Raw genomic sequence first — 25,163 nt, 5'->3', positions numbered from 1 at the left:
AGCTGTAGAATGAACCGTGCCGAGCTTTTCGTGTGCAAGGGCGGATGGGAAGCGATTTGAGAACAACCGCGACGACAGGGCCTGCAGCGGTTAGGACTAGGGTTTCATTCGTTTATTTCTGCCGGATGCCGGTGGAGCTTCTGCAACGGGTGCGCAATAGACGCGAGAGAGGAGCTGGTGATGCACGGGTGAGGGATTGGTGTATGTAGTAACAGCAGGCATACCTCTGTGATGTTGTGAGTTCCGTATGCAGACCACACGGACAGCGGCGGCGGCGATAGCCGCAACAAGAGCAACAGGGATGGCGAGCGCGGCGAGACTAGAATAGAAAACAGACGGCAAGGCTCAGATGCAGAGACAGGGATTTTCCACCACGGCTTTCGTCTGCCTTTGGCTTGTGATGGATGGACTGGCTTCGCGACGTCGATGCTTTCTTTCTCTGGCAAAATGCTGATAGGAGCACCAGCCGAGCTGTCGCGTAGAACCTAGAATATCGTAATCCGAGCAAGGTAAGCGGAATGTGGCTGACGTCCGTTTCGATATAGTGTCTGTGATCCTGACGGAGGCTTGCGAGATGATGTACGGACTCCCCAAGCATGAGTAGACTCCAGCCGACGGTCACGGGCGGCCCACAATGTCTCGGCCCGCCGTCTGCTCTTCTGGGCTGCACCTGGCGCAAAGCAAGACGTGGGTGCTGGAAGGGTGGTGAGACGATGTTTTCCTCGCCTGTTTATCCGAAGCTACCTTAAGTTGAGAAGAGGTCGAGAACGGCAAGATGCAAGGCGAGACCAGGGCTGTCTGGTGCGGCAGCAGATGCAAGACGGGAAGAATGGCAAAGACCGTAGCAGGCGGCAGGTATCCCAGATCGACGCCCCAACAAAGCCTGATGGCGGACCGAAGCGCGGAGCTGGACGGGACTGTGGGATGGAAGAATGGAGGACGGCGTTCGGCGTCTAATGACGTTTGTGATTGTGATGGGAGATCTGTCGTAGTGGGCGGCTCGCCGGCGACGGGGGTCCTAAGCGGCAAACGTTGGAGCGATCATGGACTGAAGCAATGCGGGTCCGGCGCCGCGAAAGGCAATGTGAAGCTGAAGATGTCGCTGTCACTGTCACTGTATCTCCAGCTGTTGGTATTCGCGGCTGCTGGCTGCTCAGACTGGGACTGATGCGGCCGGGAGAAGCAACGTCGAAACAAACTGCAGACGGGTCGAGTGAGAGGGAAAGGAGTGCAGAGATCGAGGTATTTAGCATCAATGCCGGGAAGGGAAGAGACGGTCAGGCAAGGCAAAGAAAGATGATTTGGGCCAGCAGAGTGGTAGGCCCAGGCAGGCACAGATAGGTAAAGGCAGCGACGAGGTAATTGATCCAATAATTACAGATCCAGGCGGTGGTAAGGCATGTACTTGGCCCAAGCAAGGTACACAGGCAGGCATCCTCTGCGCGGCACTACCTATCCCCGCGACAACATGCACCCCGTCGCTGCGAGCTGCGCGCTGTGCAATACTTACGCCGGCCTGCCCTGCCTGCTTCACTTACACACACCAACCCACCTCACCCAAACCATCTTCCCTACGGTACCCTTAGGTAAGGTACTAACGGTAAAGTACCCTACCTTACCTTAACGTTGTCGACCCCAAAGTACTGTACCTTTCCTACCTGCCCTCTGGTGGGTATGATAGGTAGATGCCCGCTCAAGCACCGTCGCGAGAAATCGCAGCATCACGGCACATCTACGCAGCCAGGCCTATATCTTTGGGCCCGGGTAGGCTGCGTTGGGCTGCAAGTTTCCAGTGGTACGCCATGCCCCCGTGCTCACCATCAATCATGGTTGGTTCGAGATGCGAGCTAGCTCTGTGTTCTGTGTGTGCTAGGCGCATCTTCGGGAGACATCCCCAAGGCCCAATCGACAAGCACATTGGCAGGAGTGACGGCGCAGGGGAGGGGAAACGATGGCCACTAAGGCAGCATGACCACCTTATGCACGAATACCTTACCTTGCCTTACGACCTTATGCACCTCACTTCCATCACTGCACATGCCTCGCACTCTCCCAGCTGCGGATACCATGCACGCACAGCGAGGCAACATGTTTTCTCGTCCTTCCTCGTCTTCAAGACCTCTGAGGATTACGCTTCTGAGTTATGGCCGATGGCGGTGAATTCATGACCGGGTCCTATGACGATGAAAAGTCTGTCTCTGGAAAGAATGCTTGAGTTCTTGTCCGTAGTGGTTGCTGACACCAGTTGCTGACGTGCTTCGTCATATCTCCCCGCGGGATCTTGGATGCGGTCCGTCTGGCCGAGTCTATCGAGCGCTCTGCTTCGCATGCCTTACCTAGGTATTCCATGTCGACCCAATAGCTGCCGTCCAATTTCTGGAATCATCGGACGAAACGTAGAGTTCCATCCTGCTGATGATCAGTAGCCGAAGCTGTCGGTCGACAGCCCAAGCTGCCGCTCCTCAGTCCCACCATTCGGGGCCATGTCACACCGAGTAACCAGCTCGGCCAGTCACTGACGGCAAAAGCCTTGTGACAGTTTTGGGGTAATGAACCATACGTGACACAGACATGAAGCCACTGCAGACTTGCAAGAGTAGCCTGCCCGCGGGAAGGTGATACGGATGAGGTGATGTACTCGTTGGCCGGCTTCCACCTCAGGGACGGAGGTGTCGAGTGTCACTTGGGTAGGTCCCGATGCCGAGACCCCCTTCATTCCCGCCCGGGTCGCAGTTCAGTGCCTGCACCACGAAAGTGCCCCCCTGTAAGCGATAAGATAAAGAAACCCCCACTATCTCTGATTGGCACCATCTCATTGGTTATTTCAATTTTTTTCCGCTCCATGTCTCCATAATAATTTTTTTGTTTTCACCGGGGCCCGATCGTCGCAAAGCCTCTTCTCTGGCCCAGCAATTCGATTCGGGGCTCCGAGAGAAGTTCATGTTCACCTCCTCCCTGTTGCCGCCGTCTTGCGCAGAGAGCCAACTCGTACCTGTGCCGTCAAAGTCGCATGACCCAAGCCTTGGTCGCTGCTCCCTCCATACTCCACGGCGCCTCGACACCACCTAACTGCTGTGTAGCAGGCGAACAAGCGAGTGAGCGAACATGGCTCCTTCGGCGACCAGCACCGAGTGGGATCACCAATACAACACCCTCCGCCGCGAGAATCTCTTCAGGAACCCCCCCAAAGACCACACGGCCTATCCGGCTCTGCAAGAAGCTGTCAGCCCGCACATCGACTCCTTCAATGCTTTGTTCAGAGCCGACGGCAAGGGCCTCCTCGCCCGAGGCTTGGAGGACATCGGCGTCAAATCCTACCTCGACGGCGACGACAGAACCGGACCCGAGGGCAAGAATCGCTTGACCATCAAATACAAGGGCGTGTCACTCCAGAAGTCTCAGCTGCCCCCCTCCAACAAGTTCGCCCGCAATCGCGAGATTCTCCCGTCCGAGTGCAGAGAACGACATTGCACCTACCGAGGCAGACTTTCCGCGACATTCGAGTACAGGATCAACGATGGTGATCCCAAGGAGTTCGTTCGCGAGCTCGGCCAGGTCCCTATTATGGTCAAGGTAAGCGCATTTCGTCGCCCAGGTCGTCCTTGGAAGTGCCCAGCTGATAGCATTCCCTTAGTCCAACAGGTGCCACTTGGAAGGAAACTCGCCCGCACAGCTGGTGCAAAAGAAGGAGGAGTCGGAGGAGTTGGGCGGATATTTCATCGTGAACGGCAACGAAAAAATCATCCGAATGCTACAGGTCAACCGACGAAATTTCCCCATGGCCATCAACCGCCCCAGCTTCCAGAACCGTGGCCAAGGCTACACCCCGTACGGTATCATCCTCCGCTCCGTCAGGCCCGACGAAACATCGCAAACCAATGTCTTGCACTATTTGAGTGACGGAAACATGACCTTCCGGTTCTCTTGGAAAAAGAATGAGTACCTCATCCCGGTCATGATGATCCTCAAGGCGCTGGTAGAGACCAACGACCGCGAGATCTTTGAAGGGCTGATTGGCCTGTCGCACTCCAAGTCAGCCAAGAACACCTTCCTGACGGACCGCGTTGAGCTACTCCTCCGCACCTACAAGTCGTATGGCCTATACAGCAAGACCGAGACGAGAGCCTACTTGGGCGAGAAGTTCCGCGTAGTGATGGGCGTTCCGGATACCATGTCCAACTATGATGTTGGTACTGAGTTCTTGCGCAAGATCGTGCTTGTCCACCTGGGCAACGTAAACGTCACTGAGAAGGAAGACAACGACAAGTTCAGGACTTTGCTGTTCATGATCCGGAAGCTCTACGCGCTTGTTGCTGGGGACTGTGCCGTCGACAACCCGGATGCCCTTCAGAACCAGGAGGTTCTTCTCGGAGGCTTCCTTTACGGAATGATTATCAAGGAACGTCTCGAGGAATTCCTGACTACCGCTGTCAGGCTGTCTTTGAGAGAATGGTGCAGAAAACACCCCGCCACGCCATTTACATCTCAAGAATTCGCCAAGGAATTCCCGGGAAACATCTTCAGACACGCCAACGAGAACGTCGGAAACGGATTGGAGTACTTCCTGTCCACGGGCAACTTGACGAGTCCTTCAGGTCTTGACTTGCAGCAAACGGCCGGTTTCACAGTCGTCGCGGAAAAGCTCAACTTCCTCCGTTTCATCAGCCATTTCCGAATGATCCACAGAGGTGCTTTCTTCGCCGAGCTCAAGACCACAACGGTTCGAAAGCTTTTGCCCGAATCCTGGGGTTTCATGTGTCCAGTACATACTCCCGATGGTGCTCCCTGTGGCCTGCTGAACCATCTGGCACACAAGTGTAAGATCATGACCGAGTCTGTCGATGCTTCCAAGATTCCCGCCCTTGTGACGGAGCTGGGCGCCGTGCAGACCTCTTCCGCTGCGACTGACGAAAGCGTTGTCATTATGCTTGACGGCAGGATCATCGGCTTCTGCACTCCCCGCGAGTCCCTGAGAATCGCAGATACCCTGCGCCACTGGAAGGTCGAGGGTACCCACGGCGTGCCTCTGCAACTCGAGATTGGATACGTCCCTCCCTCCCACGGCGGCTCTTACCCCGGAGTCTACTTGGCGTCTGCGCCCGCACGTATGGTCAGACCCGTCAAGTATCTTCCTTTGGACAAGGAAGATTTCGTTGGGCCCCACGAGCAGCCATACATGTCGATCGCCGTTGTCGAGAATGAGATTGTTTCCGGAGAAACAACGCATGTCGAGTTCAGTCCTACGAATATGCTGTCTATTCTGGCGAACATGACCCCTTTCTCAGATTTCAACCAGTCACCCAGAAACATGTACCAGTGTCAGATGGGTAAGCAAACCATGGGAACACCGGGAGCTGCTCTGCGTCACAGAACCGACAACAAGATGTACCGGTTGCAAAGTGGCCAGACTCCCGTCGTACGATCGCCTCTGCACAACGCTTACGGTTTCGATAACTTTCCCAACGGCACGAACGCTGTCGTGGCGGTCATCTCGTACACTGGCTACGACATGGACGACGCTATGATCTTGAATAAATCAGCACATGAAAGAGGCTTTGGACACGGTACCATCTATAAGACGAAGAAGGTCAGCCTCAAGGACGAGTCGAGAACTAGGTCTGTGAAGAACATCACCAAGCTCTTTGGCTTCGCTCCCGGTGGCTTCGTCAAGGGGCACTACCGCGCCGCTCTTGACGAGGACGGGTTGCCATTCGTCGGCCGCATGGTCCAAGAAGGAGACGTCCTCTGCGCGTGGCACACGGTGTCAGCAGACTACAGCGGCAAGCTGATCAACCTCGACGGACAAACCCACTATGAGAAGTACAAGGAATCTGAGACAGCCTTCATCGAAGAAGTCCGCGTTATCGGAAGCGAGACGGGCAACGAGCCCGCTCAGACTGTTTCTATCAAGCTGCGAATTCCTCGATCTCCAGTCATCGGTGACAAGTTCTCCTCTCGTCACGGACAGAAGGGTGTTGCCTCTCAAAAGTGGCCAGCCATCGACATGCCCTTCTCTGAATCTGGTATGCAGCCGGATGTTATTATCAACCCCCACGCTTTCCCTTCTCGTATGACAATCGGCATGTTCGTCGAGTCCCTCGCCGGAAAGGCGGGAGCCCTTCACGGTCTGGCGCAAGATTCGACGCCATTCAAGTTCAACGAGGAAAACACGGCGGCCGACTACTTTGGCCATCAACTGATGAAGGCTGGCTACAACTACCATGGTAACGAGCCCATGTACTCGGGCATCACTGGAGAGGAACTGGCGGCAGACATTTACGTTGGAGTTGTCTACTACCAGCGTCTCCGTCACATGGTTAACGACAAGTATCAGGTCCGAACGACCGGACCAGTCGTGCCAACCACGGGCCAGCCCATCAAGGGAAGGAAGCGCGGTGGTGGTATTCGTGTGGGAGAGATGGAACGTGATGCTCTGCTCGCTCACGGCACCGCCTTTTTGCTGCAGGACAGACTGCTCAACTGTTCCGACTACACAAAGACGTGGATCTGCCGGAGCTGTGGTTCTTTTCTCTCGGTTCAACCGACGGTCTCGCCGTTCGTGGGCAAGAAGAAGCAAGTCACGACGGTGCGATGCAGAAACTGCGCAACCCAGCTGGACGCCGGTGATGCTGTCAGTGCTGCCAAGGTCGAGGGGGAGATCTGGGAGGACGGACAGGGCAACCAGTGGGTTGGAGGAGAGAACACGACGATGGTTGTCGTTCCTGGTGCGCTCAAGTACCTGGATGTTGAGCTGGCAGCTATGGGTGTCAAGCTGAAGTACCGCGTCGATTCCCGCGACGCACCCCGCAAGGGCCCATTGAAGCCCATGTCATCATTACCATAGACGGCGTTTGGTGGACAAAAGAAGTCAGTCACCCCTGTAATTTGATTATGATTTATTCCAGACCCTATCCAATTCGTATGTGTTTCTCTCACCACGCACCAAGCCTTGTCTGGTGAATGTAATATTCCGAGCTCGATAGCGCTCTTCGTGTGAAAGGCCGAAGGCCGAAGAGCGGTTTGACAAACATTGTTGCTCAGTGTCCGTACGGCCGTGCAAAAGATTCCCAGACCGGATTGGAAATCATGTCATTTGCGATATGCAGGTAACCGATTCCAGCAGACTTTGGAAATGACACTCGTATCACGAAACACCGGTAGCCGTCGTACAAAGGCATGGAGATCGGTTACCGGCTCGGCCTCGGCAACGCTGCCACCAAGCTCTGGATTCAGAAGTGCAGATGCTGACTGCCCTTGCACCTCAGGTACGTTCTGGCAATGGGCCACCGTTTAGTAACGTGACCAGAATACCTTACTTCAGAAGCAAGGGGGGTTGCCTCAGAAGACAGCAAACAGCCCACGAGGGTATAGGTGATGTCTGATGGTCAAACGGTTCCGCGCATGCTCAGCTGATGATCAATTGTGTTTTGCGGTTGTTTCGAGGGGGCACCCGGTGTAAACCAACACAATGGAGGAGGTTCCGAGGGGCTCGCGGATACAGCCTTCAGGCAGGTCATCTCGCGGACGCTTGCTTTGGTTGAAGTAGTCCTGACCAGGGTACTTCTATGGTATAGCTACCTAGCCGTCCTTGCCGACAAGAAGGCGCAAGACCCCTTCTTTTCTGCTGGCTGGCTGTAAGTAGTCGGTGCGTGCCTCAGCGCGGTAGATCTTCTGGGGGCACTTTCTTCACTGAGATGCTTCCTTGTCAGCAGAAGCAAAGCCGGGGAAACAATTTAAATTAACCTGGCAGCTGTGAATGGCGCGGATACAGCGTGCCACACTCGCCTCGTGCGCTTGGCCTTCATCGAAATACTTCACGTCTCGGCCGCGTTCGTCCCCACCGCCTGACTTGATATCTTTCCTCCCACTCCCCGCCAGTCCTTTGCCCACCTTCCACCGTCTGTACAATGGCGGATTTGCTTAGAGGAACCATCAAAGCATTCTGCAGTATTTGAAGCCCACGATCTTCTTGTCCCACACAGGGTACTCTTCCGTAGCTCAGGTTCCATCGTTTTGATCAGCTTGAGCGACATACCTCTGCAACTGCAACCACAACTGCCGGTTACCCGCCTCCATCCCTCTGATTCAAATATCACTTCCACCTCGGTCCAAGGCCCACGCTATCGTCCTTCAATCCGCTTGATTACAACCAAGCCCGCGTGGCAATGGAGACTCTTATCGCCCTCTGGTCGTTCATCATTCTCTTCGCGGCAGCTGCCACGGCAGTCCCGTACTCGCCCACGTACAATTACGGCTTCGATGCAGCAAATTTGGTTAAACGCCAAACAACACAAGACCCTATCGTTGTCACAAAGCTTCCCCTTGCCAATGGAACTGTGCCCGTTCGTCCTGAAATCAGGCAGATGAAGCAGAACCCATACAAATGGAATCTGTTTTTGCTCTCCATGAGCATGCTTCAGTACACGAATCAGAACGACGAGCTCTCGTGGTACCAGATCGCAGGCACGTTTATTCGCTCAACACTCGAGCCAAAACCTAACACCAGACAGGTATTCATGGAGTCCCTTTCGTTCCGTGGAACGGCGTTCCAGGTGCTCCCGGGATCGACGATAGGGGCTATTGCACCCACATGTCCATTCTTTTTCCTCCATGGCACCGCGTCTATCTCGCCCTGTACGAGGTTAGTGAAGGCCAGGAGTCGCAGTACGTGTACATACTAAGTCCCAACCAGCAAGTTCTCTTTCGCCTGGTCCAAATGATCGCTACCTGGTTCACGGATCCAAACGAGCGTGCCTTCTATCATGCCGCCGCAGCTGATTTTCGCATCCCGTACTGGGATTGGGCTGCTGCACCGCCGACCGGGGAAAGCGTGTTCCTCCCTGACTTCGAATCCGAAGGCATTCAGATATATGGCCCCAACGGTTGGCAGTACATTGCCAACCCGCTTTACAGCTACAAGTTCAATCCGCTGGATCCCAAGGTTTTCTCTCAAGGCGATGTAAGCAAACAATCAGCAAGCACTTGACGGAGAGGTACGGGAGCTAATCCAGGCAGTTCCCGAATTGGACAGAGACCAAGCGAGCGCCGTTTGAGAAGACTGACAACCGCAGCGTGGCGCATTCCATCGAACATGCGAGACCGGCTTTACAGCAGAGACTATACACTCTATTGTCAAATTATAAGGACTACGGCCCCTTCAGCAACAAGTATTGGGGCACAGCCACCAACCAGTCGCAATTCGACTCGGTCGAAGCGCTCCATGACGCGATGCATGTTTTGGTTGGCAACCGTGGCCACATGTACTACATCCAATATTCAGCCTTTGACCCCGTGTTTTTCCTTCACCATACAATGGCGGACAGGATAGTCACGATGTGGCAAGCTTTATACCCAAACTCGTGGGTGACGCCCCAGGTCGCGATGGAGCATTCTTTCACCATGCCACCTGGAGAAGTCCACGACGTATTCACGGAGCTCAAGCCCTTCTTTGCAAATGCCAGCGGCGCATTCTGGAACTCGGAGATGGCAAACGACACGTTGCACTTTGGCTACTCATACGCGGAGACCATTCCTGGCCAGGGGGGGTCCAAGTCTGAAGATCGTACCCGCCTCATAACAGCAATCAACAGGCTCTACGGATCATCCAGCCCTTCAACCCTCGTTCAAAAACGCAAGAGGGCCCTTGGGAGACGAGGTCGTGGGAAGTTTTCGCAACTTCGACAAGGCACTTTGTCAGATGATGTGTCACCAGACTTCTCACGCGAGCCTCACGTTGCTGCCAGTCTTGTAACTGACGATTACACATACACAGAGTGGATCGCCAATGTCCACGTACAGAACGGCGCACTAAACGGCTCGTTTACTATCCATTTATTCATGGGCGTGGTTCCTGGAGACATCATTTCTTGGTCGGCGGCACCGAATTTGGTTGGGTCGATGAATGTCTTCGCCATGAAGAACATGGGATCCGCAAACCATGTATCGGGGACGGTCCCATTAACGTCAGCTTTGATGCACATGGTATCTGCAGGAGGCGTGGCAGGGCTTGATCCAGGCCAGGTCGAGCCCTACTTGAAGACGTTCCTTCAAGTCCGCGTGATTGGAGAGGACGGAGAAGAGGTTCGACCTGATTCTGTCGTGGGTCTCTGCGTCCAGATCGCGAGTTCTGAGGTCCAGGCAGCAAGGAACGAAAGGGAGCTTCCGGTTTGGGGTCCGGTTATTGAAAGGTTCGAAGTGAACCTTGGTTGATGCTGTTCCGATAACGATGATTGATCAAAGTAAAGAATTGGGAGGGGCTTTTTCGGGGGTTTTCAAGTAGATTCTTTTCTCGGGATACTCGACGTTTAATGTGTAATTTTCTTGTCTGAACGTTGCCCCGCCTAATCTTCGTTCATCCAGTGTCGAATTTGGCCTCAGTGATTGTCATGCCATGGACGAATGAAGTGAATGTGGCAGGTGCACCGGTACATAGGTACATACTTTCATCGCACATAAGCCACAGCTGCATCTATGCTGCGCCCCAACCAGGCTATTAGCCCCACTTCCCAGATACGGGCTGGGAACTTTTCCGAAGCTTCAGCCTCTCCTGCTTCTGCGGCTTAGGAGTCAACTGGTCCACGCAGGGTCGCGACATCCTCCTTCTCACCCACACTATCCCAATCCACACGCGACGTACGGAAGCCGCCAACATGAAGCTCGTCAGGTAAGTATTCAAAGCCTTCTCCCCTCGTCGTACTCGGTCTGTGTGCTGAGCTTCCATCGCAAAAGACCGCCATGATCGAGGACCCCCAGAGCTGACATGTACTGCCCACCACCAGATTTTTGATGAAATGCGCCAACGAAACGGTGACAATTGAACTCAAGAATGGTTAGTGTGTTTGTTTTCTTTTTTGTCCTTCCAAGAAGCACGGAATTTGCGGTAGGACTCCTGATTGAGGACGACTGCTGAACGCGATTGCACGTAGGCACCATCGTCCACGGCACCATCACGTCTGTCTCGCCCCAGATGAACACGGCGCTTCGTACAGTCAAGATGACGCCCAAGGGTCAGGACGCCGTGTCGCTCGACACCATGAACATCCGTGGCTCCACCATCCGATACTTCATCCTGCCCGACTCGCTCCCGCTAGACACGCTTCTCATCGACGACGCGCCGAAACCCAAGAACAAGGCTCGCAAGGAGGCTGAGCGCGGCACCGGCGGCCGTGGAGGCAGAGGCGGCCCAAGGGGACGTGGCCGTGGCAGGGGACGCGGTCGTGGTCGTGGTTAGATGGGGAGAGGTCTGTACGAGGCAGAGGGCGCTTCCAGGGTCTGCAGATGAGCATACGCACACTCACAGCCAGTTACGACGGGCGCGGCTGAGAATGGATGATCCACGTGCTATCACCGTGGGAGATGACTGCAGATGCCTGGGACCGACTTGGAAAGGGGGGGAAAGATCGTCGCGGGACCCCCGGAGACGAAACCCGCGACTTACTTTGCAGTTCGGCCCAGAGCACAAAACGTATCATATGCATCAAGTTGAACCGGGTGCTCTTCAGGCGTTGGGGAAGATAGGGAAATCAAGACTTCAATTCCACCATGAACCTTTGACACCGGCGGTGGTAACGGTGACGCTTGAACACCTAGAGTGCGTGGTGATTGAGGGATGCCGAAGTGGACTAAGCTTTGTTCAAGTTGAGAAAACCATGCAAAAGAGGTTGACAGTAACTTTGTTCCACGGTGTCTACTCATCAGCTCTCCATACCCTAATGATCTGCAATTTTTCCCATCCGGCTTGCTTCCCGCTCTCGCCGACCGTGACAGCTCTCCAACCGTTTCCCAATCCCTCGATGCGGTCCTTGACCTGTTGCGGCTTGTTCTGCGCGCATAAGAGAATGTAGGCGCATCCTCGAGCAGAAAGCACCGAAGGCAAGGCCTCGAGTAGCCTATCCGTCGTTTCCATGCCGTCCTTGCCGCCCGCGTAAGATAACGAGAGGAAATACGAGTCCTCGTCAAAGGTCGTTTTCCTCTCGCCAATCCTCAACGTGTCCGACGACTGGTCGGGCAGCTCCGAGGAAGGCACATACGGCGGGTTGAAGACGAGGACGTCGACGACGCCGTCGCGCAGCGGGGATGCCAAATCGCCCATCATGGCACCGAGCCAAGTGTGGCAGCCCGTCTCCTCGTTCTCCTTGCGCGCGCGCTCGACGGTGCCGTTTGTCGCGCGACATGCAAAGCCGTTCAGGTCCACGCCCGCCGTCAGGACGTTGCGGGTGCCGAACAGTCTCTCGGCCTGGGCGGCGACGAAGCCTATGACCACGCCCGAGCCGGTGCCGACTTCGACCACGAGGGGCGCGGCGGTGCTGTTCCCGCCAAAGCGGGAGGTGAGGAAGGCTGTTTCCGAGGGCGCAGAGATGGTGTCGAGGAGGAGATATGAGTCCTCTGCCGGTTCGTAGACACGCTCAAAGGGCACATGGGATGTGTCTGGTGTTGGAAGCATGTTCGATCGTCTGTGATTTGTGTTAGTGCGTGTGTCTAGTGAGCGGTTATGTGTGAAACCTTGAGGTGTAGCTTTCGACAGGACACGTCTTTTTTTGGAAACGAGGTCGTCTCACTATTTGCTTTATGATTAATAATGGACGGTCTGCTGTCGCTCCAATGGCAGTTATATCGAGTCGGCGTCGACCCTGGGAGCCAAAAGCGCTGCGTGGTTCGGCAGGTTGAAAAAAAGCCTAGTTTGTGTCAAATCTCGGTCTACCAAAATGTGGGGTTTTGACTGTGTATGGTTTGATGCCCCAAGATGGAAATCGCCAACTGTAATCACTTTATTACGAAGCGCCATAATTAATTTTGAAGTTTTATATTCATTGAAATGTTGAGTTTTTAAATATGTACTAAGAATTTCAGCGGAAGAGAACTGACGCCATAGATAGGCGAAAATCGCTTCTAATCGATGATACCATCGGGCAAGAAGCTCACGTAGTCTAGAGGGGCCACCTCTGGTCCGTCTGGAGTTCCGACAATCTTGAGAGTGTCTCCCTTCTCAATCTTGACCCCGGGGAAGTTGATACGAATAGCTGAATGTCCATCCAGGTATTCCGATGGCCAGTGACCTAGCTTCTCCTCCCCGTCTCCCCTCCACTGGCCAACGACTTGGTCGTTGATATAGGCAACATACGAGCATTTGCCCCTGATGACGTCAAAGTAATTGACAGCAAGAGTGTAAGTTCCAGACTCAAAGTCGACGACGGCTGTAGCAGTTCCGGTAGTCGTGTTGGAGCTGGTGACAATGGCCTTGTAGCCGGACGCCGTCTCAAAGGGGTCAACATCCACAACCTTGTATCCGTCCAAAGTCATGCTCTCGGCCTCGATGCGGTACTTGTAGTTGCCCACACGGCCCGCCTCATCGGCAATGCTGGACTTGTTCCAGTAGAAGTTGTTGATAGCATCACGCCACACAATGGAGTGCCCTGCTTGATACTTGAGCTTGAAGAGGATATGCTCGTAGCGCTCGGCATCAATCTGGTCCTTGAGAGACTCCCACATGGATACAAACGTCTGAGCAGTGGCAGCGCCGTCGTAGTGTGCATCATAAAAGTGCTGGATGACGGTCTTTCCGCTCTTGAGCACGTGAGTGTAGGGGACGTGGTGGAACCAGAGGAGGAGGTCGTCCGGTGTGGTGTCAATGTTCTCATACATCTCTGCCACCTCTGTCGGGTACTGTCCAGCGTTACCAGTGCCATTCTTGACTGTTCGGTCCATGCCGACGCTGAATCCGTCCGCTCTGGTCCACTGGCCCCAGCCGTTATTGTCCTGAGATCTATGGATGAGGTTAGTGAATACAGTGTAAGGCAGGAGGCTGGCACGAGGAAAGACTCACCTAGGCGACGGCCCATAATGAGCGTACAGAATATCGGTCAGCGTCTGGATTCCCAGGTTGCCGCTGTAGCTCTCGTACGCATGCCAACTCTCCATGGACATCTTGGTGATGGTGTCGATGACGGTGGGGTCCAGACCGAAGGTCAGGCGGGTCCAGTCCTCAACAATGGTGGTAACATCATCAGTCGGGTTCCACGCGAGTCGGCCGTAAGCATACAGGTTTGACATGGCGAGGTGACTACCCAGCCAAGTAGAGTTGGCACCGACATTGACAACACCAGCATATCCGGTGAGAGTCTTGTTGAAGCGCTTGCCCGAGAGAATGTCGTGCATCACGGAGGGCTGCCCTCCGATGCGCAGATCGAAGTCCAGGATGGTCTTCCACAGAGGAGGGAGGTAAACGAGATGATCCTGTTGCCCGAGGTATTCCTGCGAGATTTGCAGCTCGATAGCCATGTTGGTGTGCTCCAGGTTGGCAAAGAGAGGCGACACAGGCTCACGGACTTGGAAGTCGATGGGGCCATACTTGATCTGTACAACGACGTTGTCGTCGAACTTGCCGTCCAGCTCCTTGAAGAATTCCACAGCCGCGTTTGCTCGGTCCGCGTGCCAGTCTGTCCAATTCAGTTGATCGTAGACAAAGGCACGGAACATGACGATGCCCTGCTTGAAGCCATGGTTCTTCAGCTCCCTGGCAAAGAGGTTGGCACCGTCCGCGAGGGTTCTGTTGTATGTTATGGGGCCAGGCTGGCCCTCGGAATTGGCCTTGACGAGGTATCCGCACATGTCTGGGATGCGCGAGTAGAGCTGCTCGGTGATGTTGCCCCACCACGCAATGACAGTCTCGTCGAGGGGATCGAACGTCGTGAGGTTACCAAAGGTTTGCGGGGAAGCAAAGTTCATCGAGATGCCAATTTGGACGCCCCAGGGCCTGAAGGCATCGGCAATTCTCTTCAAGCCGTCCATGTTCTCCGAGGACAGGAGGATGGGGTTGGCGTTGACGTTATTCACGATGATGCCGTTGATTTTGGCTGAGGCTAGGAGGCGGCCGTATTGAGAGACGCGGGTCATGTCGGTAACAACCTTGAGGTTTTCGAAGAAGATGGAGACTCCTCCGTACTGCGAAAGTTAGCATGGGAGTGCTGACGGACAGTGATTCATGAGACAGAGGGACCTACACCACGCTCGATGCTGCCGTGAGTTCCGGTGCCATCCATGTTATCCCACTGGTTGGCCCAGCGAATCTTTGCAGACGGGTTGGTCGCGTACGCAACCTCACTGAAGTTGCCTTGAGCAAGCAAGCTCAAGTACTCAAAGGCACCGTACAAGGCGCCCCTCTCATTCTGACCTAGAATCTTGACCGAGTCGCCCTTGACGCTCAGCCAGAAGCCATCTTCGACGAGGTCCGCTGTGACACTGTCGGCACCGCAGGCCGCAATGTAGGTGTCGAGGGTGGCCACGACGATAGAAGAACCATTGCAAGCATCGCTGCCAACTGTGACCTCCTTGCCGAGAATGCCTTTGTACCCCTTTTGCAGCTCGGAAAGGGCAGAAGAAATCGGACCGTTCTCCGTGGCGTTGAGTCCAACTACGGCAGAAGGAAGAAGAGCGTTCGCTGCGCCTGCCGACTCGGGGAGTCTGGCGTAGCGCAGCCAACCGTCGAGGCCATCCTCGGCGACAACGAGGCCGACGATGGACGCGAGGAGAAGAGACGTCCGCATGGTTGGTGCCGCTGGAGAAGAAAGCCAGTTGGAGAAGCGCTTGCTCTACCAAGCTCCCAAGGCAACTCAGGGTGGCATGGTGTTATAAAGCCAGCTCCAAGCGCGTCATGGGTAGCCATCCAGATCTGCGAACTCGCAGCGAACGACTCCCGGAACCCAGCATCGGGGCATTCCCGACCGGGGCAGACAGCGGTAATGCCACTATCGCATTCAGGCTAAAAGGGCACTCGGTATTCATCCATGGGCTTGGAGTGGAGAGCCCTGGAAGCAGGTACGGACATCAGTCGAAATAAGTCCAGATGGACCCGTCAAGAGTGTGACCCTTCATTTGGAGTCTAAACCGCGACGTGCGAAGAAATTGGCGCTAGCGGAGAGGGGAGAGGCTTGGACGAGAAAAAACAGCCCAGAGTTGGTTGAACATGACCCGAGCAGCTCTTGATTTACATGCCCTGAGCCTAAAGCTATGTTGAATCAGTTGGACGGGTCAATCAACATGGAGAAGGGTTCATGTAGCCTTTTGCAGCCGTCAGGGCACCTAGGTCGATGGCGAGCAGGCGACCGGAGCAGAGAAGAAAAGGGGGATGGATACTGCTGTGATTGAGTTCAGACGGTTCTTTTCGTTCTCCCCCGCACAATGCAAAAAGAGAGCGCGGGGTGAATCGGGGAAAAGCTACACACAGCGTGTGGGGGAGAAGAGTTCGGGCGGTGAACCCCAGCTGCGGTCCACTTAGATATTGGGTAGTGTACGCAGTGGATGAGGTAGTACCCCGGGTACTGCGGACATGGCTTCCCAGTGTGTCTGTTTACATAGCATTGCTCGCAGCGGTCTGCTGTCCAAGTCCTTGGGAATGTAGATCACCAGTTCAGCCTGCAATCTTACTCAAGTAGAAATGTTAATTTCATGACTCGGGATGTGCAAAGCTGTGAATCTGGACGGGATCATGCCGCTTGTTCGGCGCTCCTCGACCCCCTCGGTCTAGCTCCTCCGATAGACTGGGTCCGCAAGAACCCCAACTGGCCCCGGTATCAACGCCGTCTACTGCATACTGCGTCCCTTATCCGTTGCCAACCCGGATAATGTGAACCTCTCCATCTATTAAAGTCGCCAGACGTCGTCATCGGGTCTTGGCCCTGTTCAATTACCCGTCAGCTCGCAAAATTCGGCCCCAGCCGCCATCCTCATGCCTTACCTCCATGCTCTCTGTCCCTGCCCGCAATCCTCGGTTTCGGCCTCCTCACATGATGGCGCAGGCGCATTCAATGCCCGCATCCTGCTTGTTGGGGCCCGTGCCAAATTTGATGCCGTTGGTAATCTTCTTAATCATTCGAATCTGGTTGCGGTCGTAGAGTCCGAGGAGGTCATGTTTGGGGCACGGCCGCAGGTTGGCGAGCTGCATTCGCAGAGGCTTTTTCGCGATGCCACTTCCGAACTGGCCGCATGTCGCGTAGCCCATTCCGGGTCCGCAGGAGACTGCAATCTCACCCCAGATGCACTTGCACTCGACGTGCTTGTAGATGAAAACTTCGCACATTCTTCTTGCGTAGGTTCGCTGTCTAGGAACGTGGCGCATCAGCCTGGGTAGGTGGGGTTTTCAAGGTTGCGCTGGGTTTGGATACAAAGTGCCCCGTCAGCTATATGAGCGAGGTGAGGAAGGTCTAGCTACACCCACCCTGACAGTGAATGGCAGGAGCTGATCTTGCAGCCTCCTCCAGCCTTTTCGGACGAATCGCCGCAACTGAGTGACTTTTTAGCTCTAACTTGGAAGCACAAGATATACGCAGCCGTGCACATGATGTCACATGGAATAAATATTTCACGAATTCGTGGTTATTCCTACTCAGTCTGACAATACGATTGCTCCCACGGAAGGTTGGTTGGTGCCAGAGCGCACCAACAGCCGGGTGCTTCCAGAGCCCAGCTTACTGAGGTGACTGGGTTAATGAGGCATCCATATCACGGAGAGTGCTGCTCTCCCCGGTGCCAAAGTTCTTCTCCGAGTAGTCATCAGATCCCACCATGCGTGTCAACAGACTCTCGATTCTGGATGTCGTCTGCTCCAGCGCCTCCAACCTGCTGTTAACGTCGTGCATGTCTTCGCTGCCCGTGAAGGATCCTCGCAGCTTCGACGAGACCCCCGGGAACATCGAGTCTCTCCTAAGAGGCGACTTTTTGCGCATCGTGTCGTTCGTGATCGTCCTTGTGAACTGGCGTCGGATCATGTGGTGCGTAAAGTCATCGTCCACAGCGATTTCTTCTTCCACGGAGTCGGGGGGCGGCAGGTCAAACACGGCTCTTATGTCGCGATGGGCCGTTATGCGCCACTTCTCCCAGAACCACTGCTTGACCCTGGGGTACAGTGTCAAGGCCCCGCCGCCCTTGGTCTTCTCCGGCGGCGGGGGAGGCCACAAGATTCGGCGTTCTGCCACAGCGATGATGAGTAGCAGCGGGAGGTTGACCAGTCTGACGCTCGCTACGTGTATCTTATGAAACCATCGCGGGCCGAGGACGAATTTCAACGGAAGCAGAAGAAATACGGCCAAGATGTTGAAAGGAGGCTGGTAGGCGAAAATAGCATCGCCCTTCACTCCCTCCAACGTTAACACAGCTTTCCGAAACTGAATTTCTGCTGTTGCGTTCTTGACGATTGTGCTGAAGGTGTTGGAAAGCATCGACACGAGAATCGTGAGGAAGAGAGTGTTTCCCAAAAACGCAAATGCTACCATCAAGACTGGACCCAAGAGGGGGTGAAAGTCGGCCTATGTCGTGAGTCAATCGATGTCGTCCAGGGCACGTCAGTAAACTTACCGATCGCGATATGCCGGTGCCGTCGAGCCCGAACCAGATCCACAACATCCACTTGCCAATCAGGCTACCCCGAGTATGTCAGTATGTACGTTGATACGGCGTTGGTAAGGCTGGCTTACACAGGAGCATGCTCGCCCTCTCCAGGCGGGCCCTCGCCGAGCCATAGAAGTGACAGGAGGAACCCTCCAAAACACCAAGCTGATAAGAAAGTCAAGAGAACAAAGTCTGACATCATGGAGCGTAGAGAAAGGAAGACAAGGTTGTCTGAAAGCAGGTTAAAAGCAAGCCGCGGCACTAGAACGGGGGCACCCATGGCTAGCACGTCGAGCGCCTGTTGCTTCGGCACCAGCTCGCCAGTACGGCCGCCATGGATACGAAGAACCGCATAAATGGCGTAAAGACCGATGAAGCCCACGTCGAGGAAGGACCACAAGTTTTGAGTGTAAACATGCCTGTCTGAAAGTCAGCAACAGCATTCTGTTCCCATGGGTCGTCCACGTACCATCCGTGTTCCAAGATAGTCGCGAACTGGTCAAGAGACCATCCAAATGCAAAGACGGCGAAGCACCCCTCCAAAAGAGTGAAATGTTCGGGATTGCGCTCAGCCATTACAGAAAGGTAGAGGGCGAGCAGAACCATAAACTGGAAGACCTCGAGAATGTTTCTTGTGCGAGGCACCAGCAGCCGATATTGGTCGAGCAGAGGCCCCTCTCGTGGATTGTACAGCGAGATAGGCTTCAGCTTGTAATGATCTGGAATGATGTCCATGAAGCTGGAAGGGGTGTAGACGATCCGGCCTTCGTAGATGGCATCGACGCTTGGGGGGCGGATTAGACTCTTTCAAGGCCCGACGAGCAAAAGAATACTCACACTTTCTGACAAGGAGTGGCGCTGAGGAAGTGTTTGCTCTCAGTCAAGATAGCAATTTCCAGCGATGGCAGCATGCGATTGTAAGACCGATAAGTCTCAGTCGAGGCTGCCTCGCGAATCCCAGCCGGAGCATTCTGAAAGGGTTCGAATCCGGCGACCAAAATGTGCGATAGCAAGACGAGACCCTCTGGGCCGTCATTGTCCTCGCTGAAGCGTCTCAAGATACGCGTTGCCACGAGCTCACACAGCGTTGCACGACTGTAGTTGACATTTTGACGGCTGTTGAGGTGTGACTGCTCATGGAGAAACTGAGCGCGGTTGACAAGCAAGCAATAAACTGATGTCGAAACAAGTTAGCCAAGTCGAGGAAGGAAAGTGATGATAGCCAAGGGGTGCTTTTCATCCCCTGAGAGGCATGTGAGGATGGCACGCGGAGACATCGAGCTGGACATCGAGCTGGACATTGAGCTGGACTCACCTATGGATATGTCATCAAGCTCATAGAGTTTGTCAACTAGCGGACGGACAACGGCAATGTTGATTCTCACGTCGCGGAGCTGCTCCAAGCTGAGGTAGTCCTCAACAATGGATATGATGTCTCTCCTGATGCGGTGGATATTGGTGTACACAGGCAGATGATTGTGAGGGTTGGTCATGCAGCCATAGAGCGGTACTTGAAACTGAGAGGCATGACTAGGGCGGTTCCGTTGCAGAAGCGGCCGTTCTTCCGGAAGCTGAAGACGCGTCCGGCGACCACGGTCGGACATAGTAGTTTCTCGCTGATACGTGAACCCGGCGGCGAGGGAAGGGTAGGGTAGGCAAGGCGAGAATGCTCGGGAAACGGGATGTAACGCGCCTAGCCAGGGGTGCGGTGCAGCAAAGATATGCGTACGTAATGGTTGAGGCAAAGGATGTTTGACAGGTGAGGCCGGCGAGGACGGCGAGAAAACCAAGTCGGCCAGTCGCTAGGTCAGAGACACCGGACCGGACCGGACCCAGGAGGTGGTAGACACTGAGTGGCAAGCAGGAGAAACCCCCACGCGGGTCGGCCGCAGTCCGAACGGTGTGGCTCGGGTTCCGAGATGGCTAGGTAACGAAGGGGTTTATGTCTGGCAAGGCATTCAGCAACGCAAGTGTTTCTGTCCGACAGTCTGGACTCTGCAGCAAGGGGACGATACGGTCGACGTTGCTGGTCGGCGGAGAACAATGTTGATATAGATAGAGGATGGAAGGATAGACGTGGGTACGCTTCGGCAGGACAGGGGGCGTCTCGTCTCCACGACCCCAGCGGGACGCTAAGAGATAGCACGCCTGCGTTTTTGTTTGAATGAAAGCGCACGCTCGCGCGGGAGCCCGACAAGGTGGTCTGGGGGTAGGCGATATGTCAGGCAAGGCGAGGTGAGGTAAAGACCAATAACGTAGGTAAGACTCTGTGCTTTGCATTCGTCAAGGGAAGGGAATCGATGAGCCTCAGACCTTGGCGCGAGGGAATGAGGAGTAAAGATGTCATGTGTTTGACGGCCCGAAGTCAATTGAAGACTTGTAGGTTGGCTGATCTTCGCAGGGAACCTAAGAATAAGAACGCTTGGAACATTTTGTCTCTCTCATCGTCTGGTCTGGAGTTTCATGAATGACGACAAACGCTCAGCGCAATGCCACGCCACGCGAACCCCTGTCAAGTCCGGACTGTCTCGTCCTTTCCATCCTAGGCGTGCACCAGTTGCGGCCCAGCAGTGCGGTCTTGTGCTTTTGCCAAGGACTTTCTTTACTGCGGTACGTATTCACCCCCCCCCCCCCCCCCCCCCCCTCTCGACGATACAAGGTAACCGAACCGGCATTGGCTGACACTCCACGATACGAATGCCAATGCCAACTTCTCGTCCTGGCAATTCAAGGCCGCACGGCCTAAGAGGATGTCTGCCACAACTTTCTCGCTGCGACATGGCTCACCTTGCACCACACAGCCTGAAGCTCGACTTGCTGGTCCACAAGCTGAGTTGGCGGCTGCCCTGTGCTCCATCTCATCCTCTGTCGTGCTCCACTGCAGAACATGCTAGCTGGAAAGGGACGATCGAGATTAGAGCGCAGTATTACCTAAGGCGACCTTAACCTGCCCATACCAAAGGACCGCCGATGCTGAAGCGCCGCATACTGCGCCTATCTTGCGGTGAGCGACTGGCGGGGTTGCCTGACTTCACGTGTTGCCAGCTTGCCGCTCTCATGGACATCCCCTGGCCAGTTGCGGAGGCGTCGCTGTCTTGCACATCGACAATTTTGCATTGCTTGATTGGGGAAATTGTACTTTTATCATTCAAGTTAGGTAGGTACGGTAAGCTACGAGTTTCATCATCGGTGCTCCCATCCATCCCTCGCGTCTTTCTTTCAGCGCCAGGCATGTCTCATCAATTTTTATCCCATCCCCCAAGGCATATTGAATGAAGGAATTAGGTTTCGGTTTTGGTATTCATGTCAGGAGAAACTGACCCAGCTTACAGCTGGACAGCCTTGCGGAAGTTTGTACCGGCGTAGACGGCGTTGCTGCCAAGCTCCTCCTCGATGCGGAGGATCTGGTTGAGCTTGGCAAGACGCTCGGAACGGGCAGGCGCACCGGTCTTGATCTGGCCAGCGCGGATACCGACGACGATGTCGGAGATGGTGACATCCTCAGTCTCACCGGAACGGTGAGATACCATGACACCCCAGCCGTCGGCGTAGGAGTCCTTGGCGGCCTGGATGGACTCGGTCAGGGTTCCGATCTGGTTGACCTTGAGCAGGAGAGCGTTGGCGGACTTGAGCTCAATGGCCTTCTTGATGCGGAGGGGGTTGGTGACGGTCAAGTCATCACCGACAATCTGGATGTCCTGGGTCTTGTAGAAGTAGCTCCAGGCCTCCCAGTCGTCCTCGGCGAAGGGGTCCTCAATGCTGACGATGGGGTATTTCTTGCAGAGGTCCGAGTACAGAGCCGCGAGCTCCTCGTAGGTGATCCACTTGGTGGGGTCGCTCTCGGGGTTCTTGAAGTCCAGGTCGTACTTCTTGGCGTCCTCCTTGTAGAACTCAGAGGAGGCAACGTCCATGGCAATGTTCATCTTGCCAGTGTAGCCAGCCTTCTCAATGGCATCGGTGATGAGGTCAAGAGCCTCCTGGGCAGTCTGGATATCGGGGGCAACACCACCCTCGTCACCGACGTTGCCGGCGGACTGGCCGTACTTCTTCTTGGCCAGGCTCTTGAGCTGCTGGTAGACCTCGGCACCCTGGCGCATGGCCTCGGAGAAGGAGGGAGCGTCACTGGGCAGTACATGTCAGCCGGACATCACATCCTCGCCTGTTCAGAGCTCCAGAGTCAAACTTACGAGGGGACGATCATGAACTCCTGGAAGGCCAGACGGCCACCAGCGTGGGAGCCTCCGTTGAGGACGTTCATGAAGGGAACGGGCAGGACGAAAGGCTTCTTGGTTCCGGCCAGGTCGGAGACATGGGCGTACAGAGGGACACCCTAGAGACGGTCAGACGAGGCAAAGCACACGATATGATGACGAGACCAACCTTCTCAGCAGCACCGGCCTTGGCAACAGCCAGGGAGACACCGAGGATGGCGTTGGCGCCGAGCTTGGTCTTGTTGGGGGTTCCGTCGAGGTCGATGAGGAACTTGTCGACCTTGGTCTGGTCCTTGACATCAAGGTTCTCCTTGATCAGGGCGGGGGCAATGATGCTGTTGACGTTGTCGACGGCCTTGGTGACACCCTTGCCACCCCACTTGGTCTTGTCACCATCGCGGAGCTCGCAAGCCTCGTGCTGGCCTGTTTAATGGATGCCATCAGCCTTTGATCACTTCCATCTCTTCTTGGGGTATGATAAACCGGGTGAGGGAAAACGGCGGGAACGACGACGTACCAGTGGAAGCACCGGAAGGGACGATGGCACGGTGAAGGCCGGTCTCGGTGACGACGTCAACCTCGACGGTGGGGTTGCCACGAGAGTCGTAGACGTAGCGAGCGTGGATCTTGGTGATGGCCATGGTGATGATATGTGTAGTGTATGATTCCTAGCGGAAGGAGAGGAGAGATGTTAGTCGATAGTTTGGGGGGAGGAGAAGGCTTTATATTGCAGGGAGTAGGAAAAAGACAAGTGGGTGAGTCAACAAATGGCAATGATAGGACCGATTCGGGGAAATTGCTAAGCTTGCGAGTGCTCCTTGACCGGACAAAACAATTGCCTCAGGGTGGGATGGCATGGTGGGGTGATTTTCTCGCAAGCTTCACGGCCAACGGCATACAGCTTTGACATGGCGGGGCAGCTGGTTTGATAGAGGGGGCTTGGACGTGGATGGAACACGACTTACTTGGGTGATTTTAGGATGAAGAAGCCGCGAACTGTACCTCAGCAATTGAGTTGGTGTGCAAAAATGAGGCTGCAGTGATGGAGGAGAGGGATGGTTGTGCCAAAGCAGTCGAGGGGAAGGGGACGAAGGTGGCAGAGGTGTGTTCAGTGTTTTGGAGGGGTCTTTCCCTTCCCACCCCACCTTGCCTACCTGAGGAGAGGTGAGCCCAGAGCGTGTAGGTATTCCCTGTCCAGCCCAGCCCCGGTCAGGTCAGGGTGCAGTCCATACGGCAGGTAGAAAGGTAGGTAGGTACCTGCAAAGAGGTATCATGCCTTACCTACCTGAGGTACACCACCTCCTCAGCCCGGGGCTGCATTGTTGCTCGCACCTTCTTTTTGGTGGGTATCTCGACGTCGTCCAATTGCTCGTTGGCAGCCGGACCCTAGAGAAGGCGGGGCATCGGCCCTGTTAAAGCGCTACATGGGTCTGGAGCTCCAAACAGGCCAAGAACAACCACAAAACAGCTTCGTTTCATGGTACCATTCTTAGCACCACCACCTAGCAAACACGACGACTGCCACGGCTTCTTTGGTGAGGGCCGCTCCTCAACAAACCGCGCATTAGAAATTGCTGCCCTGCCAATGCGACCAGACACGTTTCCGCTGTTGTCTCTCGCCATTGGATCCTCATCTATTTTCGTCCCCAGCCACAGATCCAGCTTCAAAATCTCGCTTCACCCGTGCGTCTCCATGTCAAAAATCCTCGGTCCCGAACAGTGGCAGAACGCTTTTGCCATTGGGTGTCTTGTCGATTGACACCTTTATGTCAGAACCATCGTCTGATTGGCCGCCCACACCAACGTCGTCTGCACAACGGCTTTGCAACCGTCCATTGTCGGGTGTCCAGTGGGCTCAATCTGGGCCTGATGCGTAAAAGCGCGTCTTCGACAATCTCCAGGTCCCGATTCCCGATCTTCAAGACGTCTTTTCCCCGGACCCCGGTCCAACGACGAGATGCTCATTGGCAATTCTCATCAGCGAATGGTCGTTTTACTCCACAAAACGCCTGGGACGCGCTGGCCGCCATGGATTATCCCGAGGATGTTGCTCGGAATAGCCAGGTGCTAATGCGGTTCTTCCCGATCATGGATCCCGACCCCGTCACCCCGTCCAGTAATGCCGGGGTAAGACATCTGTAGGCAAGTCATATTATGGGAATTGGTACTTTTGACCTCTTTCTTTGAAGCCCAAGTGGGATGACGTTTGTTTTCTGTCCCGGGGAAGTGGTCCTTGGCGTGGGGAGTGGACGTCAGTCGTGTTTCCTCTTGGACTAACACCACCAACATGCCTTCCTTTACCCGCGACTCGGCCGTCCTTTCGACCGAGCCGAAACTGACAGATAAAAACACACAACATAAATGCGTTTGCATCTGCGAACAGCCTTACCATCTACAGTTCAGTATTTTAAATGCTGGCCCCGTTCTTTAGGGTCCGCCAATGCTGCATTCATACGCACTGGTTGTCCTGTGGATGCACGATATCTGGGGAACACGCTCTCAGCTGAACCGGGATGGTGGCTATCCAGCCTAGATTTCCCGTCTTTGGACCGAATCACCGGCAGAAATTCG

The 25,163-nt window shown here is 54.9% G+C and overlaps 7 protein-coding genes across 7 annotated transcripts; 3 read left to right on the top strand and 4 right to left on the bottom strand.

The window, feature by feature from the left end:
- Positions 1–3,105: 3,105 nt before the first annotated feature.
- On the top strand, positions 3,106–6,844 carry acr-2-4 (DNA-directed RNA polymerase I subunit RPA2; the record flags this gene model as incomplete). The annotated part of the gene is made up of 2 exons (XM_036632968.1): positions 3,106–3,573; positions 3,635–6,844. 2 exons carry the CDS (start codon positions 3,106–3,108, stop codon positions 6,842–6,844), a joined length of 3,678 nt encoding a protein of 1,225 aa, XP_036502915.1.
- Positions 6,845–8,165: 1,321 nt separating this feature from the next.
- Positions 8,166–10,209, top strand: T-1 (Tyrosinase; the record flags this gene model as incomplete). Its single annotated transcript, XM_036632967.1, has 3 exons — positions 8,166–8,634; positions 8,697–8,959; positions 9,016–10,209. 3 exons carry the CDS (start codon positions 8,166–8,168, stop codon positions 10,207–10,209), a joined length of 1,926 nt encoding a protein of 641 aa, XP_036502916.1.
- A 440-nt stretch (positions 10,210–10,649) lies between these two features.
- Positions 10,650–11,230, top strand: smd1 (Small nuclear ribonucleoprotein Sm D1; the record flags this gene model as incomplete). The annotated part of the gene is made up of 3 exons (XM_036632966.1): positions 10,650–10,663; positions 10,779–10,828; positions 10,926–11,230. The coding sequence occupies 3 exons, from the start codon at positions 10,650–10,652 to the stop codon at positions 11,228–11,230; spliced, it is 369 nt and encodes a 122-aa protein (XP_036502920.1).
- A 456-nt stretch (positions 11,231–11,686) lies between these two features.
- On the bottom strand, positions 11,687–12,442 carry MTQ2 (eRF1 methyltransferase catalytic subunit MTQ2; the record flags this gene model as incomplete). Its single annotated transcript, XM_036632965.1, has 1 exon — positions 11,687–12,442. One exon carries the CDS (start codon positions 12,440–12,442, stop codon positions 11,687–11,689), a length of 756 nt encoding a protein of 251 aa, XP_036502921.1.
- Positions 12,443–12,888: 446 nt separating this feature from the next.
- aguA (putative alpha-glucuronidase A) lies at positions 12,889–15,542 on the bottom strand (the record flags this gene model as incomplete). The annotated part of the gene is made up of 3 exons (XM_036632964.1): positions 12,889–13,762; positions 13,823–14,940; positions 15,000–15,542. 3 exons carry the CDS (start codon positions 15,540–15,542, stop codon positions 12,889–12,891), a joined length of 2,535 nt encoding a protein of 844 aa, XP_036501804.1.
- Positions 15,543–16,777: 1,235 nt separating this feature from the next.
- Positions 16,778–19,985, bottom strand: CGCS363_v001114 (Calcium channel YVC1; the record flags this gene model as incomplete). Its single annotated transcript, XM_036632963.1, has 7 exons — positions 16,778–17,096; positions 17,467–18,299; positions 18,349–18,412; positions 18,468–18,800; positions 18,851–19,165; positions 19,219–19,555; positions 19,697–19,985. 7 exons carry the CDS (start codon positions 19,983–19,985, stop codon positions 16,778–16,780), a joined length of 2,490 nt encoding a protein of 829 aa, XP_036502922.1.
- Positions 19,986–21,707: 1,722 nt separating this feature from the next.
- emp-7 (Enolase) lies at positions 21,708–23,233 on the bottom strand (the record flags this gene model as incomplete). The annotated part of the gene is made up of 4 exons (XM_036632962.1): positions 21,708–22,503; positions 22,569–22,711; positions 22,762–23,015; positions 23,110–23,233. 4 exons carry the CDS (start codon positions 23,231–23,233, stop codon positions 21,708–21,710), a joined length of 1,317 nt encoding a protein of 438 aa, XP_036502917.1.
- Between the last annotated feature and the right edge of the window lie 1,930 nt (positions 23,234–25,163).

This window comes from Colletotrichum siamense (assembly GCF_013390195.1).
Source record: "Colletotrichum siamense strain Cg363 chromosome Unknown KSG_Cg363_contig01, whole genome shotgun sequence".
NCBI classification, from domain to species: Eukaryota; Fungi; Ascomycota; class Sordariomycetes; order Glomerellales; family Glomerellaceae; genus Colletotrichum; species Colletotrichum siamense.
The sequence above is the reverse complement of the archived record's forward strand: the minus strand, read 5'-3'. Positions and strand labels throughout refer to the sequence as shown.